At 39.2% G+C, this 20912-nt stretch overlaps 1 protein-coding gene across 8 annotated transcripts in view; it reads left to right on the top strand.

Annotated features, from left to right (window-relative positions):
• Window positions 1–20912, top strand: part of ABL2 (ABL proto-oncogene 2, non-receptor tyrosine kinase) — a 104768-nt gene that overhangs the window by 73767 nt on the left and 10089 nt on the right. For 2 of the 8 annotated variants that reach the window (XM_042975777.1, XM_042975774.1), the window contains exons 2-6: window positions 8114–8176; window positions 9393–9563; window positions 14926–15221; window positions 17846–18118; window positions 19196–19280. In XM_042975777.1, coding sequence (XP_042831711.1) covers window positions 8114–8176; window positions 9393–9563; window positions 14926–15221; window positions 17846–18118; window positions 19196–19280 — 888 coding nt within the window. Of the gene's footprint in view, window positions 1–2933; window positions 3158–8113; window positions 8177–9392; window positions 9564–14925; window positions 15222–17845; window positions 18119–19195; window positions 19281–20912 lie in introns of those variants that run through there. The other 6 variants (XM_042975778.1, XM_042975776.1, XM_007096246.3 and 3 more) reach the window with 5 other exon arrangements.

The raw sequence follows: 20912 nt of genomic DNA, 5'->3' as shown, positions 1-20912 counted from the left end.
CTTTTAGGTTTTTGCACTTGCTATATTCTCTCTGCTTAGATTCTTCTTTTGCTTTTGGCATTTACTTAAATGTCACCTTCTTTAAAGTAGTGAAATTCCTCCCCTCCCAGCCTGTTATCTTCATCTCTCATGGACTTTATTTCTTGCTTAGCATCTAATAGATATTTCCTGTCTAGTAAAGTGCTTTGCACTTAGTAGGCACTCAGTAAATATTGGCTGAATGAATGAAACACTATGCAGATTAAAAGAGCCAAATGCAAAGGTATCAATGTTACTTTAATAATTCAACAAATGAGGATGTAGAAGTGGGTGATGTGCTGTTGCCTTTCTATTTATATATAGTTCTCAAATCTCCTATAATGAGCTATATCACTGTTATAAACTGAAAAAGAATTTTTAAAATGAGAACATGTCTTGGGGTGCCTGGGTGACTCAGTTGGTTAAGCATCCGACTTTGGCTCAGGTCATGATCTCACAGTTTGTGAGTTTGAGCCCCATATCGGACTCTGTGCTGATAGCTCAGAGCCAGGAGCCTGCTTCAGATTTTGGGTCCCCCTCTCTCTCTACCCCTCCCCTGCTCATGTTCTCTCTCTCTCTCTCTCTCTCTCTCTCTCTCTCTGCCCTTCCCTCCCTCCCTCTCTCCCTCAAAAATAAAAAACACATTAAAATTAAAAAAAAAAACGTGTCTTACTAATACTTTTGTTGAGTTTAATTTTCTTAGGCTTTCATGTATCATTTTTTGGTGATTAGTTTTGTATGCAGTCTTCATTTTATTCTTTAAAACGTTTAAAAGCTATTACATGGGTTAGATGGAAGCAGCATAGCAGCACAAAAATATTCGTTTTCTTTACATTATGCTTTTGTAGTTTCTTAATTTTTCTAGTTTCCTAAGTTGTAACTATTAATTATTGGTAAATTGAAGAGCAGATTTACTAACTGAATAGTAAATTACGTGGTATGGAATATAGATATGTTTAGAATATGGATTATGGAGCTCCTTTCTCTTATATTTTTTATAATCTAGGGAAGGAGAAATTCAACCTGGTGTTTGAACACTGAGTCATTAATTGAGGTAACCATTAGTCATTTAACTCTTGCTTTTTCTGTGATGTTAACAATACTGGTTTTATAAAGGGTCATTTTATTGAAAGTATAAGCTTTGTTTTTTTAAGCTATTAATAATTACCTATGTCAGAGACATTCTTTCTCTGAGGTGACATTATAATTTGTTTCAACTTCATGGAAGGCTATTTCAGTCCTGGTATCTTACAGTTTTACCCTGTTTCTTTTGTTGACCTGAAACCTAGCACAGTGGCTGGTACATAGTAGGTACTTAGTAAATGTTGATCAATGAGTGTTCTTAACTGTATAGTTACAAAAATTCTTGTGTTATTTTTGTAGATGACACCACTAAATAATTTAGTGTATTATTTGCAGATTTTCCTAGCTTAATTCTCAACAAGTTACTCTTATTTTCAGATTTTTACATTTTACTTAACTTTGTTCCTTATATTAATAAAGACTAGCTTTTTACTTTTACAACTTTTAAAAGTTTGGGGGGGCCTGGGTGGCTCAGTCGGTTGAGCGTCTGACCTCAGCTCAGGTCGTTTGTGAGTTCCAGCCCTGCATCAGGCTCTGTGCTGACAGCTTGGAGCCTGCTTCATGTTCTGTGTCTCCCTCTCTCTCTGACCCTCCCCTGCTCACTCTCAAAAGTAAACATTTAAAACAATTAAGGAAAAAAAAAACTTATAAGTGTTAACACTCAGAAGTTTTCAACATTATCGTGTCAGTTTTTTATTTTTTTAATGTTATTTTTATTTTTTTATTTTCAACGTTTTTATTTTATTTTTTGAGAGACAGAGCGCTAGTTGGGAAGGGGCAGAGAGAGAGGGACACACAGAATCTGAAGCAGGCTCCAGGCTCTGAGCTGTCAGCACAGAGCCCAGTATGGGGCTCGAACTCACAAACAGTGAGATCATGACCTGAGCCGAAGTCAGACGCTTAAACTGAGCCCCCCAGGTACCCTAAAATGTTATTTTTAAATTGAAGTATACTTAGCACAATGTTGTATTAGTTTCAGGTGTACAGACATAGTGATTTGACTGTGCTCACCATTAAATGTAGTCACCAGCTGACACAGTGCTGTCACAATACCATTGAGTGTTCTCTCCTTATGCTGTGTCTTCCACCCCCATGACTTATTTCTTCCACCACTGGAAGCCTGTGTCTCCTACTCCCCTTCATCCAAATGCCCATCTGCCCACCCCCTTCTCCCTGACAACCATTGGTTCTCTGTATTTATGGGTCTGTTTCTGCTTTTTGTGTACTCATTTGTTTTTTAGATTCCACATATAAATAAAATCATGGTATTTGTCTTTCTCAGTCTATTTTCACTTACCACAATACCCTCTAGGTCCATCCGTGTTGCAATCATGCCATATATTTTTTTCATGCTGTATTTTTAACCGTATTAAGCTGTAGAGCTGAAATGTTAGTGAAGGCAGTCATTTCCTGGTTTCTTTGTTCATGAATCAGATTGTAACTATTTCTTTCACTTTGGATTTGTGGTTACTTGAGCTAATTTAAGTGATGCAAAAGATGAGTCTCCTTAGGGCGTTTCCTCTTTTAAAAGTGTATGTGGTGTTTTATTGTAAACAGGTTTCTTCCGAGGAAACTTTTCTCTACAGGCTTACTTCATCATCCATTTAGGAAAGAAATCCCATCTATATATACTAATCCGTACATATTTTTGTATTTGTTATTCATGTGTATGTTGGTTTTTACTTATTTTTCAAAACATTTCCAAAGGTTCTTCTGAAGTAACTTCAATCTGACTCAGTCTTTGCTGATTACTAGACACTTTCCTTTGGGTTACTCTCCGCCCACTTTGGGACTTGTAAATGCTTACCCTTCTATTGGTTTCCTCTGGCCACTGAGTATATGAGTAAATGTCACATGCATGTGGTATTGCTTGTCAGGGAGTGGAATTCTAAGACTTCCTCTACATAGAACAGTTTAACTTCTGTGCTTCTGGGCAGAGGAATGGTCCTTGGAACAGTCCTGCTTCCACCCAATAGTTATGGCAGAGATCAGGACACATCGCTTTGCTGCCTGTGCAGTAGTGAGGCCTCAGAAACTGCTCTACCCAACGTGACAGGTATGGTTCAAAGGTGATAGTTTGGGGGAGGGTTGATACTCACAATAATCAAACATGAATGGAGATTTCAAAAAATTTTCTCTACTCCTGTTACTGTCGTCAGTTTCGACCAGTGAAGTTAATTTAAGTGATGCAAAAGATGAGTCTCCTTAGGGCGTTTCCCTCTTTTAAAAGCGTATGTGGTGGTTTATTGTAAACAGGTTTTCTCCAAGGAAACTTTTCTCTGCAGGTTTATACTTCATCATCCATTTAGGAACGATTTGCTTTTTTTCTGGTATTTCATAGTAGGATCTCAGTAAGTACTTACTGAAGGAAAGAATAAATGAGTGATATGTAGTATTTTGTGGTGTTAAGATACATATGGCTTGAGATGAAGTACTTAAGTTACCTTGAGAACTGTTGAATGATTTTTCCAACCACCTTACATAAACAGTATTAAAAAGTATTAGCTTTGGGGGCACCTGGGTGGCTCAGTTTGTTGATCATCTAACTCTTGATTTCGGCTCAGGATCCCTTAAGATTCTCATTCTCTCTGTCTGTCTGTCTGTCTCTCTCCCTCTCCCCCTCTGTCCCTCTCCCCCACTCGCATGTTCTTTCCAAAAAAAAAAAAAAGTATTAGCTTCTCAGAGAATATGCAGTCAGGTAAAGTAGAATTCTGGCAAGATAAGGGTTTGTAAAATGCTTAGAAATGCCTCAACTGAAAATTTTGTATATTTATTTCTCCAGTTACTATCTGACAAGTTTCTTAAAATTTTTTTTTACCGTTTTATTTATTTTTGAGTGAGAGAGACAGAGTGTGAGCAGGGGAGGGGCAGAGAGAGAGGGAAACACAGAATCCAAAGCAGGCTCCAAGCTCCCAGCTGTCAGCACAGAGCCAGACATGGGGCTTGAACGCATGAACCGTGAGATCATGACCTGAGCCGAAGTTGGACGCTTAACCAGTTGAGCCACCCAGGTGCCCCACTATCTGACAATTTCTAATTAAACTGATAAAAGTTATTGAACGACTGATTGGTGAAAAGTGTTTTTTAATAAAATTAAACATTAAATTTAGGAATTTTCTCTGAATTTGAGTCTGAGTTTTATTCTAGATTTTAACTAGTTTAATCCTGATAATTTACTTTTTAAAAACTGCCGTTTCTATGTTTTGCCTTATTTTTATTGTCTTCTGCAAGTCTGTCAGTAGAAAAAAGTAATAAAATCAACCTTTACTTAACAACCCTATTTCTGCTCCCTGGGTCCTATATCGTTCTCTCATCTTAGCTCCATAATCTACCTCAAAAACCGTGATTAACGAAAAATTAACCCGTTATGTAATATAATGCATACCTAATATATAGTAGTGATTTCACATTTTTCAAAACTATTTCCAGCCTTCACACTTGCATTTGTATAGGCTCAGTACATCTGAATCATCCAGATGTGTCTTTTTTAAGCTGACGAGGAAAGTGACATAGACTGCGACCCGCTGGATACCACTGTTATTTACTTGCTCTTCCTATAGGCTCCCCCCCCCCCGCCCACTATTCCTTAGCTTGTTCTCCTGCATTTAGTTCTTTATGATTTAATACGTGTTCATTCTTGGCCTCAGGAAAATGTTAGGATGTTTTCTGTCTTTGGAACATTTTTCCTTTTGTTTGATGCTTAGCGGATAGGATGGCGTTTAAATGGATATCCTGTGCAGACGGATTGTACAGGAAATTGACCCTTATTAGTTCTATGAGAACAAAAGAGTGAGGGGGAAGAAAGAAGAAAGGAAGGAAATAAGATCTTTGACTTGACCAAAAAAATCATAAAAGTAGAGATGGGAAGAACCGGGGTGGGGAGTGAAAAGGATTGTTTTCCAAGTCATGGTTCTTTTAGTACTTTGGCCTCAAAAATAACTTTTATCCTGTGTTTGTTATTTTGTATATTTGAGAAAGGTACAGTATTGTTTGGCCTCTATACATCTTATTAAGTTTGCATCAAATTGTGCTCTTTGCCATTTTTCAAAGAGTGTGGTTTTGAAGAAACTGAACTTCATGCCTTTAACAAACCTTTCAAGCTTGATGGAGCTTCTCTTCAGTTCAGATGAATCACATGTCATAGACCTGTCCTTGCACACTGACAGCCTGTGCACTGTGAGTGCACAGTTCCTGTTCACCTAATTTAAGTGCTTTCTCTTCTCTGAAACCTTTTCTGATCCAGAGTTTGGTTTTCTGTTCTGTCCTCTCATAGTGGTACAGTATGTGAGCATAACAGTACCCGTGATTCATTTATTCAACAAATGTGTTTTGAGAGACTCTTACATACATGCACTGTTCTGGGTGCTTGGAATTTATCAGTGGACAAAACATACAAAAATCCTTGTCCTCATAAAATTGATACTCTAGTTGGGGGCAGTTAAATAATATATATGAATGTAATAAGTATATAGTTTGTAGTAAGAGGAGCTCTGGAGAGAAATAGGGAAGGAGACATGGGGAGGGGGGTATGTGGGAGTGCTGTCAGGAATAGCTGCATTTTAAAATAGAATAGTCCGAGAATGCTGTACCAGGAGGGTCACATTTGAGTTAAGTGTCATGTGAATGTCTGGGGAGGAATGTTTTAGACAGAAGAAACAGCCAGGACAAACGTCCGGAGGCAGGAGTGTGCCTGCCTTGTTCGAGTAATAGCAGGGAGGCCAGTATGCGAAACGAGGTAAACTAGGGAGGAGTGTAGGCAGATGAATTGGGCAAGACAAGTTGCAAGGGACCTCGCAGGCTCTTGTAAGGACTTTCACATTTCACTCGAAGGTAGGGAGCTATCACAGAGTTTGGAGCAGAGGAGTCACATAATCTGACTTACGCTTTAAACACTGGCTGGTGTATTGAGAATAGACAGGAGAGAATAAGGATAGAGGCATGGAAATCAGGAGTGTGGGGAAATCTAGCTGAGAGATGATGGTGGTAACAAGGAAATAGTGGAGGGGGTGAGAAGTGGATAGATTCTGGGTATATTTTTGAAGGCAGCGCCAATAGGATTTCCTTATGGTTTGGTTGTAGTATGTAAGAGCAAAAAGGAGTCCATGGGGATTCCAAGGTTCTCTTCCCCCAGCTTTATTGATATAATTGACATTTAACATTGTGTAAGCTTAAGGTGTACAGTGTGTTGATTTGATACACTTACATATGGCATAGTGATTACCGCCATAGCATTAGCTGTACCTGCATCACATGTAATTATCATTTCTTATGTTGTGGTGAGAACATTTACTGTCTGCTGGCTTAGCAACTTTCAAGTATATAATACAGTATTATTAACTATAATCATATGTTAGATGCCCAGAACTTATTCATGTTATAGCTGGAAGTTTGTACTCAAACTTGAAGGCTTTTGGCCTGAGCAGCTGAAAAGAAGGAATTACTGTTGACTGAGACAGGGAATTCTTTGGGAGAGGCAGATTTGGGGGAAAGAACGGAGAGTAGTCTTTTATAGTAAGTCCAAATGGTGTTATTAGTGGTTTATAATCTTGATATTCTGAAGCTCAGCATGGTGTATGGTAGATGTTCACTAAAATTATTAATTTTGTAAACCTTAAGTGTTCATATATTGGGTTTTACAAAGTAAGGTATAATTGTATGGTTTTTGCTGGTTTTGGCTCGCTAGGATTTAAGAGTTGGCTTCAATATCGGCTTAATTATTATTTCTAAGTTGGTCACGGAGAGTACACAAGTTCTTGTTAACCTTGATTTTGTTCCTCTACCCTTTATCTCAAGCAAGGGGACTTCTATACAACAAGAAGAAAATGAACTTGAACTGTTTGATAATAATTAAACAGAATAATAGAGTAATAATCACAAAGCATTCTAATCTTGTTACCACCATTACTGGCAAGAAACGTTTGTCAGTGTGGATCATGTGGTACTCGCTATAGAACCTGATAAATATTACAAATATTCTCTATACTTTTCAACAGTTCTTTTCATTTTAATAAAGGATTGGCATTTTGTAGCCCAATGGAAATTCCGCTAGAGTGGATGATTTCTTATTAGAATAAAGGAAACCCTAGTACATGTGATCAGTTTGAAGGATGTTTCATAGAATAGGGTGTTTTATTTGTTTGGTAATCCTAATTGGTTACTTTAGTACAGCTGTTTCCATTCCTTGTAACTGCATGTAAACAAGGAGCAATAATACATCCGATTCGCGTTAACTTTTCAGGACATCTGGACATAACTTCAGATTTGTCATAATCTTAATGTGGGACAAAATTTAATTAGCTCTGAAATTTTAAGGAGACATTCCTCTTAGGAGGAAGGAATGTGAAGAAGTGAAGTAAACTCTAAAGCTATCAGGAAAATTACAGATCCAACCTACTACAGGAATTTCTGTAGACAGTTATGAAGCCATTTTTAAAACATTGGTTAATGCTATTCTAAGATTAAAATACATCTCACTATTTCCCGTCACTTATAGTTTTGTATAATTTGGTCATTCATTCAGTTAAAAGTTATTGAACACATCCTATGTAACTCTTGCTAGAAAAAAGAGTTTTAATATCAAGGAATACATTGTAAAGTTTGGGATATAAAAATCAATTGAGGATATTATAAAGATAAAGGGTACAAATATAGCAAGTGTAATGCTTTTGAGAGTACGGGGAGGGGGAGCACGTGAGGCTTCCTAGGGGAGGTTATACACTGGAACTGAATGTTATAAAATGAGTAGAAGGCAGGCAGTCAAAGGAAGGGTGGGAGGAGATCACAGTCCAGGTAACCAGGACTCTGTGAATAAAGGCACAAAGAAGCAGGACGCATCTGTGTGTGTGTTCATGTTTAGAATTTGAGGTATGGAGTGGGGAGAGGTAAAGCTGGAGAAGTAGGTAGAGACCTAATCATAAAAGACCTCGGAGGCCATTGAGAAGATTTTAGCTTGATGGTGAACTGTTAAAGAATCTTAAGAAGAGTGACATGGTCAAATTTTTGTTTTAAATAGATCACTTTGCCAGCTGTGTGGAGGATGGCTTTGAGGGAGACAAGACTGGAGGCAGTAGTCCAGGTGAGAGATGATGGGGATCTGATCTGAGGCATTGGCAGTAGAGATGGAGAGGAGGGAATGTATTTGAAAAGAAATAAAACCACAGATTCCAGGATTTTTCTTCTTCAAATATAAGAAAGTCAACTTTACATGAAAAATGAGTAGAAGGAGAGAGAGACATAATAGAAAAGTGTTGTTATGTCACAATAGGTAGTTGGATAGTGGCAGACAGCCACTAAAAATAGTTTCTGTGATCGAGAAAATCACCTTTGAAGGCATAGTGTATTTTTTGTGTAAATGACCTGGGTTGTGAGAAGCAGGTGATCTTTGTAGGGATCACCTGTTTGTGTAGTGTGACTAAATTTAGGAACCATAAAGCCTGAGGAAGAAACCAGGTCTTACAAGGCTTCAACCATTACACGTGGTAGAAACTCAAATGTCCTTTGTTGGTGATATTTTCTAGAGCCTTCAATTAAGTTCTCGATTAAGATACTTACAGAAATGTACCATCTAAGAAAAGCAAATAAGATAAAACCTTTTTCATTAAAACAACGAACAATTGTTTGCTATTATATTATAGACCGTGCACAGTGATACAAAGGTATTTTGGAATGCCAAGAGTGTTTTGTATTAAACCAAAATATTTTTCTATTGTTTAACAGATATTGTTAGTATTTTTTCTTTCTGGAAGCACTGTTTCTATAATTTTTCTATATGTAAATGGAGATCTGGGTTTATGCAATATGTACATATTTCTTAAAGTCTGTTATCTTTTCCAGAATTTGTTTTATGTGTAAAGAGCAAGGGAAGAAGAAGGGTAGTTTGGGAAGACTTATAAAACATAACTGTACTTTCTTAAAACCACCACCACCACCAAATATCTGATATGTTTTATGAAATGAATTGCCATTTCTTTTTGAGATTTCCTTTTTTCATTTTGAGAAAACCACTTTTTCTTTCTATTTCTGATTTTGGTGAATATGGATAAATTACAGCTAAATGCTCATTTTGGGATCTTTTGTCTTGTTATATTTTCAACAAATAGACTTTTCTCATACTTAGGAGACCATGCCATTTGCTCATTCTTCATGACTCCATATTATACAGTTCTTTTCCACCTTGGAACTTTCACTATACATATATGCCAGCAGCTAAAATACTATGTATGTACTGAATTCAAACGAATTTTTAATGGTTGAACTTAGTGTCAATTCCTTTCTCTTTTTATGTCTTTCAGAAGCCTTGCACCGCCCCTATGGTTGTGACGTTGAACCCCAGGCACTGAATGAAGCCATCAGGTGGAGCTCCAAGGAGAATTTACTTGGAGCTACTGAGAGTGACCCTAATCTCTTTGTTGCACTTTATGATTTTGTGGCGAGTGGTGATAATACACTCAGCATCACTAAAGGTGAGCTTCTGTGTAATATCTCCTCACTCTTCAGTTTTCATTAGTGCTTAAGAAATAAAGGGGTCTGTTCTAGATTCTGCCTCTGACTAAAATTAGGTGATTTAGGCCCAGATATTTTTGGTTCACTGGCTTGTTTATTTGTTTAAGCCTGTACATGGGATAATGTCACTTTGTCTACTTTATAGGGTTTATTAATGAGAAGCGGAGATAAGGTACTTTAGAAAAAGCACCATGTAGGGGCGCCTGGGTGGCTCAGTCGGTTAAGCATCCGACTTCGGCCCAGGTCATGATCTCACGGTTTGTGGGTTCGAGCCCCGCGTCGGGCTCTGTGCTGACAGGTCAGAGCCTGCAGCCTGCTTCAGATTTTGTCTCTGGCTCTCTCTGCCCCTCCTCCACTTGTGCTCTGTCTCTCTGTCTCTAAAATAAATAAACATTAAAAAAGAAAGAAAGAAAGAAAGAAAGAAAGCAAGCAAGCAAGCACCATGTGGTATATACATAAACTTTTCTCATTCTCAGAATTCAGTTCTATATGTAATATGCAGCATTCATGTTAGGTGGCACTAGGTTTACTATCCATCTCTTCTGTTTGAACTGTGGCTAAGATGAGTCATGTTGGCAGAGCCTGGTGCTACTCAAAGTGTTGTCCGTGGGCTGACTGCTTACCTGAGAATAGTTCATTACCAGTCCACATTGTTAAGATTAAGAACTTGGTCCCGATATGTAAGCCAACTATGTCACTAAGTATACTACATATTACTTAGTTCAGCTGACATTTTCTGGTTTTGGAGCAAGACTTTCCTTCTTTTCCCCTTCCCCTTCCCCTTTCCCTTCCCCTTTCCTTTCCATGTTTATTTTATTTTTGAAAGAGAGACAGAGTGCAAGCAAGGGAGGGGCATAGAGAGAGGAAGACACAGAATCTGAAGCAGGCTCCAGGCTCCGAGCTGTCAGCACAGAGCCCGACCTGAGATCGAACCCACGAACTGTGAGATCATGACCTGAGCCGAATTCGGACGCTTAACCTACTGAGCCACCTTGGTGCAAAGCAAGACTTTGAACAAGAAGGAAGTAGTCCAGTGATTCACATTCCAGCACAAGTGTCATATCTTATTGTGGACTGCTTTGAGTAGCACTGGCCTAGACAAATCTCTCATTTGTGTTTATATGGGCTAGTGAAAGGAATAGTAGGAAGGATTTCTATTACAGTAATACTCTCAAGAGAATAGTCATTTATTTTAGTAGAAAGTTTATAAAAGGGAGCACTAAGAACATGACTAAGTAAAATCATTCATTATTAGTTTTTTGAATAAGGACAGAAAATATGGACCTTCTATGAGAAAGAGAGGTGCCTGGGACTCAGTGGGTAGAGCATGTGACTTTTAATCCTGGAGTTGTGAGTGAGCCCCACGTTGGGTGTAGAGATTACTTTAAAAAATAAAAAATAATAAAAATACAAAAAAAAATACAAAAAAGTGAAAAAAAGAAAGAAGCATGGGACATTCTTATTGTGTACATGAATTAGATTACTAATCTACCTAAGCTTGTTCTTCTGAATTTATGAAAGCCTCCTACTAGGAAAAATATATTTCAGGATAATTTTTTTTTTAATGTTTATTTATTATTGAGAAAGAGAGAGCATGAGCAAGGGAGGGGCAGAGAGAGAGGGAAACACAGAATCTGAAGCAGGCTCCAGGCTCTGAGCTGTCAGCACAGGCTCAAACCCATGAACCACGAGATCATGACCAGAGCCAAAGTCAGACACTTAATTGACTGAGCTACCCAGATGCCCCAAGGATAATTTTTAACTTAAATGAAACTAATTTAAACGATAATTTGCCAGACATACAGTTTTTATTTGTAAGGTTGATAATAAAACTTTAAATGGGAGTGAATAAACCAGATTAAGGCAGACCTCCACTCAGGGAATGTTACCCTTTTATAAAACTTTTACATGCATCAGTTTTTTAAATCCAGCCAGATTAACCAAAAGCAAAAGAAACCCTTAACTCAAACCTGGGGTATAGATGTGTCCCTGAGTGGGTGTAAGGGCACATTTATCTGTGCCAGGAGGCTTTAGAGGCATAGAAAAAGTAAAGCGGGTGATCTAGTGTCAAGTTACTTGAAGACTTTAGGTAGTTTTTGGGGAAAGGATGGTGATAATATTTCTGTGTGTATGAGGTTTATGCATGGGGGGAAACTTTTACATGAACTTTTAGGATAAAACAAAGGATTTCAAAGAATTTTATACTGTGCAGTAGTCTCTTCGGGCTACAACACACTTTTTTTTACCTTTATGGATACTTCAGTGGAGAAGTTGGTGAAGCAGTGACTCAGAACATTCTTTCTAGATAGACTTTTCATGTGAGGTTTTTCTAAGATAGTTCAGTCACCAAGGAAACATCGATAAAGAAAGTCTGTTGACTCCTCAGTTACCAGTTATGGCAATCGCTAGAGTGCAGCTCAGGGGGTGGGATTCTTGTTATCTCATGGCAAACAGGGATTTCTCATGAAACCCATGAGAAGCCAGATTTTTCTGTCAGGTTCTTATTAATATAAAATGATGTCATGCTAAAGCTATTTTATATTTTAAAGGAGAAGAAAATATATTTTAAAAATAAAATAATGACAACTTATTATAGTTCCTCCTTTGAATATTGTTTTTTGCTTGAAATAAAAAAACAGTTCTCCCAGCATTCCTCTGTCAGTAGAGCTCATGTTTACATCCCCACTAGTCCTATCATCAATTTCCCTGGTGCTCAAAACTTCCAGAGTAGAAAATTCCCCTCCTAACTTCTAAAAGAGAGGAAAATAGACAAAAACAGGGTTTTTGACTGTATCCTGCTAATGATGACCCACCGTTAGCAGTTATTTGTAAGGAAGCAACAGTAATATACTAATTCTTTACATTTCTAGTTCTTGTGGTACAATAGAGAACAGCTATAAGAGGAACAAGTTCTATTTAGCTTTTCTAGGAGCACTGAGGTTTTTTACCTGCAGATATGGTTGGTGAGTATTTATCTGCGCATTCCCACCACCACACCACATGCTCCTATCTACTCATGTGTACATATGTATATTTTATGAGTACATACTCCTGTTTTTGTCATTGAATGTCACTTCCAGGTCAAAGATGAGATCGTAGGAGCTAATAAAGTTATCCTATGGTAGACATTTCTGTGGGCTGCTGAAAATGTTCAGTGACTGCCAGAATAATGATTTTGAGTGTTTCCTCAGTGGCCTTTGCCTGATAACTAGTGGGCCATGTGCATGATCTCTCTTTCACCTTTCCTGTTTTGTCTGAGCTGTAAGTTTAGGGGCAAAATGTATATTAGGGAGTTTAAAGCTGAGGTTCACAACTTTAGTAGAGAAATTAAGGACATTGACGTTGACAGCAAAGACATTCTGAATAACTTGTCTTGGGTTCTGGCTTCAGTGGCGGCTTCCCTTCCCACACACTAATTTTAGAGGAATGAGTAGGACTGACTCATCTTCATAAGGAATGGGAGGGAAGTTGGGAAACTGTAACTGGTAAAACTTGAGTCCCAGACAAGATTGTGCTTTGGGAGTCCTAACCGCCCGCCTGCCCCCCAAGCAGTTTTTTTTTTCTGAAAACAGAAAGCTCTGTGGTTTGTGCTTCTATTTTGTTTTGTTATTTTTTGTTTCTTACGTAGATGGTCTTGCTGCTTTGGTGCCAACTGAAATTTCAGAGTGACTTTGTATTTCACATTTCTCATCCCTAATCCTTGATTGTTGTTAACATTGAACCATATATAAGATACATTCCTTGACAAACTGTTTTGAGAAAAATGAACTTTTCTTTGAAGGGTGAGACTGTGTCATTTTCCAGAATAACCTGTCTTTTTTTAATTCAAGTATAGTTGACACACGATACTGCATTACTTCCAGGTGTACAACACTGTGATTTGCTCTATTTGTTGTGCTGTGCTCACCACAAGTGTAGCTACCGTCTGTCACCACACAACTCTATTACGATGCCACTGACTGTATTCTCTGTGCTGTACCATCTATCCCTGTGACTTGTTTATTCTCTGTAGGGAAGCCTGTATCTCCCACTCCCCTTCACCCATTTTGCACAATGCCACACCCTCTCCCCTCTGGCAATCAGCGGTGTATTCTCTGTGTTTATGGATTGGGAACCTTTCTGTGTTTGTATGCCACCATACTATACCACACGTGGAGTTTCCTAATGGCATTTTTTTAGTTGGTGTGAAAACCTTTAGTAAATACCAGAAGGTTATTTCTAACTGTGCTGCTTGTCTTTAAGCCACGAGCTAAAGAGATCAATCACGATATGATGAGCAGCCAAGTTTGTTTTCATTATTTTTTTTAAATGTTGGCGTAAAATTTCCTGATTGATTTTTCAGAGTTCAGAGTTTGATAATAGACTGCTGATATTTGAAGTTAAGTTCTCTTGTCTTGTCTTCTCTTGTCTTGTCTTCTCTTGTCTTGTCTTCTCTTGTCTTCTCTTGTCTTCTCTTGTCTTCTCTTGTCTTGTCTTCTCTTGTCTTCTCTTGTCTTCTCTTGTCTTCTCTTGTCTTCTCTTGTCTTCTCTTGTCTTCTCTTGTCTTCTCTTGTCTTGTCTTGTCTTCTCTTGTCTTCTCTTGTCTTGTCTTGTCTTCTCTTTTCTCTTCTCTTTTCTCTTCTCTTTTCTCTTCTCTCTTCTCTTCTCTCTTCTCTCTTCTCTTCTCTCTTCTCTTCTCTCTTCTCTCTTCTCTTCTCTCTTCTCTTCTCTTCTCTCTTCTCTTCTCTCTTCTCTTCTCTCTCTCTTCTCTTCTCTCTTCTCTTCTCTCTTCTCTTCTCTCTTCTCTCTTCTCTCTTCTCTTCTCTCTTCTCTTCTCTCTTCTCTCTTCTCTTCTCTCTTCTCTCTCTCTTCTCTTCTCTCTTCTCTTCTCTCTTCTCTTCTCTCTTCTCTTCTCTCTTCTCTCTTCTCTTCTCTCTTCTCTTCTCTCTTCTCTCTTCTCTTCTCTCTTCTCTTCTCTCTTCTCTTCTCTCTTCTCTTCTCTCTTCTCTCTTCTCTTCTCTCTTCTCTTCTCTCTTCTCTTCTCTCTTCTCTTCTCTCTTCTCTTCTCTCTTCTCTTCTCTCTTCTCTTCTCTCTTCTCTTCTCTCTTCTCTTCTCTCTTCTCTTCTCTCTTCTCTTCTCTCTTCTCTTCTCTCTTCTCTTCTCTCTTCTCTTCTCTCTTCTCTTCTCTCTTCTCTTCTCTCTTCTCTTCTCTCTTCTCTTCTCTCTTCTCTTCTCTCTTCTCTTCTCTCTTCTCTTCTCTTCTCTTCTCTTCTCTTCTCTTCTCTTCTCTTCTCTTCTCTTCTCTTCTCTTCTCTTCTCTTCTCTGATGATGTCATGGCCAGGTGAAAAGCTTCGAGTCCTTGGTTACAACCAGAATGGTGAGTGGAGTGAAGTTCGCTCTAAGAATGGCCAAGGTTGGGTGCCAAGCAACTACATCACCCCAGTGAACAGCTTGGAAAAACACTCCTGGTACCATGGGCCTGTGTCGCGCAGCGCTGCGGAGTACCTGCTCAGCAGTCTGATCAATGGCAGCTTCCTGGTGCGGGAGAGTGAGAGCAGCCCTGGGCAGCTGTCCATCTCGCTCAGGTACGAGGGCCGTGTGTATCACTACAGGATCAACACCACCACAGACGGCAAGGTAAGACTGGCCGGTACCACCTTGGGCGTGGATGGGCTGTTCTTTAGAAAAAACACTCAGAATGACTAAAAAATAAGTTTTTATGACTCATATGAAATAAAATAATCACTGATGTGAATTTGGGCTATTTGGCACATTAGAGCTTACACATAAGAATATGGTAATGGAAATGAAAAACACTATTATATCAATAGTTTAATGAGAGATTTGAAGGTGAATGGAAGAAACTGCTATTTAAGTTAGCTGTTCTAATCACCACCAGTGTACGGATATATATATATACATCCAGTGTGTTGTACAGAATTGCTAGATTAAGCCTTCTGTCTTTGAAAATTGTAATAATCTCTGCCACAAAGTTCACAAAGTAAGAATCTGGGCTTCTGAGACGGAGACTGAGTATGAATGTGTGTTGATAGAAATAGGTCAGTCATTGAGCAGAGTGCACGTTGGGAAGACCAGTCGTTTCAGGATGGCTGTCTTAGGAGTGGAACTGTTTTACTTCATAAACTGTGAGGCCTGCCTTTGTGTCAGTTCTGCTGAACAGTAAATTTATATGGAATCATTTGTTCTGCTCTTTCCCTCTGTGTGATATGCAGAGTAGGGGAAAGCCCAGGCTTTGGAGCAGGCAGACCTGGTTTGGTGCATAACTCCAACATGTCTATTTACTAACTTTGTGACCTTACATAAGCCTGTTTCTCATTGCACTTTATTGGGTCATCGTGAGGATTAAATGAAATAATTTCCTTAAAACATAATGGCTGTTACAAAGTAGGAAATAATTATGAATTCTCTTTTATATCACCGCACAGACCTACTGTCTCTTGATGAAACCAAATAGAGCCAGATGAGTGGTAATGGGGGAGAGACGTAGCAGCTTTGCTTCTGGTTTACAGAAATGAGTGCATGTGTTGTAGACATAGGAGACATAGGAGACATAGAAGACATAGACATGTACAAGAATGTTCACAGTTGCATTATTTATAATAGCTCCAAGCTAGAAACACTTCATTGTCTAACAACAGAATGAATTAGTAAATTGTGGCATATTCATAAAATAGAATTTCATACAACAAAAAATGTACTGCTGTGCACACTCTCAAGAAAATCTGTGGGCCCACCAGTTGCCTATTTTTGTAAATAAAATTGTATTGAAATACAGACACACCCATTTGTTTATATGTTGTCTATGGCTGCTTTCTCCTTGTTATGGCAGCTTTTAATAGTTGTGACAGAGGCATTATGGCCATAAGCCTGAAATATTTACTCTCTGGCCCTCTGCAGAAAAGTTTGTTGACCTGTGTCGTAGGTGAGTGCCACACATGGAAAACTGAGTGAAAGGCATTAGTGACTGTCAGGGATGGGCGTGAGGGGGTGGCAGTGTTATGGAGTCAGATAGTGGTGATGGTTGGACAACTTTGGGAATATATTAAAACCACTGAATTGTATCCTTGAAAACGGTGGATTTTATGGTATGCAAATTATATCACAATAAAGAAAAGTTGAGTGAAAGAAAGCAGACACAATAATACCTGTTGTATGACTCCATTTGTGTAAGTTCAGAAGCAGACAGAGCTAATCTAAGGTGTTCTAGAAGTCAGCAGAATGGTTATCTTCGAAGGGGTGAATAGCTTATTTGGGAGGGTGCTGGTAGTGTTACAATTCTTGGTGTGGGAGAGGTTTACATGGGTGAGTTCACCTTGTAAAAATCATCAATTCTGTATATATTGTATATTATTCTATATACACCAAAAGTTTCATTTAAAAAAAAAACTATAAACAAGCTCCTTTGGAAGATAGGGCTTGAAGACTACTCATCTTTTATACTTTTATTATTACAAATTAACTACTGTTTTGTTAACCACTCTGAAATAAAATTGTGGCCCTTTTTTTTAACTTACTTTTTTTAATGTTTTTTTTTTTTTTTTTTTTTTGAGAAGGAGAGACAGACACGGAGTGCAAGTGGGGGAGGGGCAGACAGAGAGGGAGACACAGAATCCGAAGCAGGCTCCAGGCTCTGAGCTGTCAGCACAGAGCCCAGCGTGGGGCTCGAACTCAGGAACTGTGAGATCATGACCTGAGCTGAAGTTGGTCACTTAACCAACTGAGCCACCCAGTTGCCCCTATTGTGGCCTGGATACTCAAAAACATATCCTGATTAAGTAAAAATTATAAGATACTTAAATACTCTCTCCCTACCAAAAAAATTGAACTCTGTGGTTCTCAGGTTTGGTGCTGTGCAAGATTCTGATGTGGTATTTCATAACCTTTTACAGGAGGCCAAGTTTCCTCTTGCCTCCTTTAATCAGAGCATCTCTGCTGCTAACATATTTGGGTTTCACAGTCTTGTTGCTTAAAACTACTTGAAGACCAATGATCTTGATGATTCAGAAAGATACGTTGGAAGCTTTTCCCCCAAAACTAGAGCTTATTTAGGAAGCCTAGGAAGAATGGTTTAAGGAGGATTAAATTGAAGTTCTGTTTCTCCTTACCATCATCATTTAATTTACCTCAATAAGATAGCCTCCTGTCTTTATATCTTCAGACCAGTGAAATAATGGGCTTTGAAAACAATTTTTCTGACCCTTTTCAAGTTGATGGAGCTTTTCTCCTGCCTTTCTCCTCAGGTGTATGTAACTGCCGAGAGCCGCTTTAGCACCCTGGCAGAGCTGGTTCATCATCACTCCACAGTGGCGGATGGGCTGGTGACAACATTACATTACCCAGCGCCCAAGTGCAATAAGCCAACAGTCTATGGCGTGTCCCCCATCCATGACAAATGGGAAATGGAACGAACAGATATTACCATGAAGCACAAACTTGGGGGTGGGCAGTATGGAGAAGTTTATGTCGGCGTCTGGAAGAAATATAGCCTTACGGTTGCTGTGAAAACATTGAAGGTGGGTTGCTAAGAATTACAGTTTCCAGGCATTTTTACATTTGTGCTGAATCACTTGGAAATATGAGCATGCCCTTCTTCATCTTTGGAGCACTTTCCACCCACTGATGCCAAGCACATCAGCAAATTGATGATTAACTTTAGTGCCATTGCTGACAGCGCACGGGCAGATTATTCACTGCAACACAGCGAAACCCACTGTGGGGAAGGTTTGTCTCTGGAGGCTGTTGATGTAAGTCTTAGTGAAAGGTTAGGAGCAAATTATAAGTTATAAAGGCAAGACAAGCTGTTTTGCTTCCTGAGAAGGACCCCTGCTGGATGGAATTGTTGGTGCAGTGTACAAGAATCATGGGCTGTCTCGTCTGTCCTTCAGCTTTCTGCCTCATGCTCCCCCCATCTCTATGAGATTAAATCCTTTTTTCTTGTTCCTAATAGTCCCAGAAATCTTCCTCATGCTGCTGTCTTCTTTAAGCATCCTAGTAACCAGTTGCACAGTTGTCACTCATTCCGTTCTCTGACGGTTCTCCTGTTTGCCTCCATAGCTCTGGCATATCACTTATAAGGGCTGCTCTGGCTATGAGTAGTAATCCATTCTGGTTAGCAAGCACTTATTAAGCCTACTGTGAGTGTGAGACAATATGCATGGCTTTGCACATGTGCATTGCTCCTTAAGGAATGTGTCAGGAAGACAAATATGTAAACAGCTAACCCTTCTGTCTCCTGTTTCAAAGGCTGAGATGTGTAAGGAAGTAAACTGAGAACTGAGTTACCATCCAGGTCTGCCATGTTTCCCTTGTGATGGGATATGGGATAGGATATTCCGTTGCTTGCCCTGCTAATTTTCACTTTCGTTTCAAATACTGGATACATTTTAGGGACATTTTTGTTTCTAATTGGATGTGTCTTAGGTTCTGATAAAATTTCTTTAATATGCTAAAATATTCAAAAATATTTTTGAAAGAAGTTTTTTTAAAGCTGTAGGTTTAGGATTGTGAGTTGACTCAAATGATTAAAATGGGGGTTTGTCCCTCTTCTGTTTTTTTGTTTTGTTTTCTTCCCCCACCCCCGGCCTTTCCAGGAAGATACCATGGAGGTGGAAGAGTTCCTGAAAGAAGCTGCAGTGATGAAGGAGATCAAGCACCCTAATCTGGTACAGCTATTAGGTGAGGGAGCTTCTGAGCCATGGGTTTCCTTAGTGATGCTTGTCTCCCAACCCCATTGTCTCCACATACTCCTTTTGAATCACCATGGCAGAAGCTCCAAGTGCAAAACTACTTCAGTAAATAGTTGTCATTTTGGGGCGCCTGGGTGGCTCAGTCGGTTGAGCGTCCGACTTCAGCTCAGGTCATGATCTCACGGTCTGTGAGTTCGAGCCCCGTGTCGGGCTCTGTGCTGCCAGCTCAGAGCCTGGAGCCTGCTTCTGATTCTGTGTCTCCCTCTCTCTCTGACCCTCCCCCACTCATGCTCTGTCTCTCTCTGTCTCAGAAATAAGTAAACATTTAAAAAAATTAAAAAAAAAAATAGTTGTCATTTTACTCAACAGACTCCTTAAAAATTGCCCAGTGGGGCGCCTGGGTGGCTCAGTTGGTTAAGCATACAACTTTGGCTTGGGTCATGATCCCGCGGTTCGTGGGTTTGAGCCCCATGTCGGGCTCTGTGCTGACAGCTCAGAGCCTGGAGCAGCCTGCTTTGGATTCAGTATCTCCCTCTCTCACTGACCCTTGCCCACTCACACTCTGTCCTTCTGTCTCTCAAAAATAAACATTAAAAAACAAAAATTTGCCCTGGAACGGGGTGCTGGCCGACTCAGTAGAGCATCTGACTCTTGATCTTGGGGTTGTGAGTTTGAGGTCCATGTTTGGTGTAGAGATTACATACATACATACATACATTAATTAAAAATTTTTTTTAATTGCCCAGGAGAGAGTGGCCTAGATTGATTACAATATATAAAACTGCCCAGCTTGTGGTAATTGCCCCAGATTCAAGTTCAGAACCACTCAAAATGATGCCAAACCAAACATTGTCACAAAATATTTTTACAAGGTAGAGACATTAAATGAAAAGCTGTTGAAAAGAAGCAAATTAAAAATTGTGACCATACTCATCAGTTTACCTTGCTAAGCAGAATGTGCTATGCTGTGATAGAATGGCTATTCAGGTCACAAAGAAATTATTGCCTGAACTCTTTGCCCATTTTGAAGGAGGGCCAGTTTCTTTGGGTGTTCACGTTAAGATAAACCGTCCCAAAGGAAATAGCTTCTTGTTGATTCTTTTTTTTTTTCTTAAATATATATATATGGGGGCGCCTGGGTGGCTCAGTCGGTCGGGCGTCCGACTTCAGCTCAGGTCACGATCTCGCGGTCCGTGAGTTCGAGCCCCACGTCGGGCTCTGGGCTGATGGCTCAGAGCCTGGAGCCTGCTTCCGATTCTGTGTCTCCCGCTCTCTCTGCCCCTCCCCCGTTCATGCTCTGTCTCTCTCTGTCTCAAAAATAAATAAACGTTAAAAAAATTTTTTTTAAATAAAAAAATATATATATGTATTTTATTTATTTTACTTTATATTTACTTATATTATATTTATTAATATATTTTATTGTTTGTTTGTTTATTTGTTTGTTTGTTTATTTATTTATTTATTCATTCATTCATTCAAGAGGGAGAGGGGGGAGAGAGAGAGAATCCCAGGCAGGCTCCGTGCTGTCAGCACAGAGCCTGATGTGACGCTCGAACTCACGAAACTGTGGGATCATGACCTGAGCCAAAACCGACAGTCAGACGCTTAACCAACTGAG

This window comes from Panthera tigris, chromosome F3 (assembly GCF_018350195.1).
Source record: "Panthera tigris isolate Pti1 chromosome F3, P.tigris_Pti1_mat1.1, whole genome shotgun sequence".
Lineage (NCBI taxonomy): Eukaryota > Metazoa > Chordata > Mammalia > Carnivora > Felidae > Panthera > Panthera tigris.
This window is presented reverse-complemented; position numbering and strand designations above follow the sequence as displayed.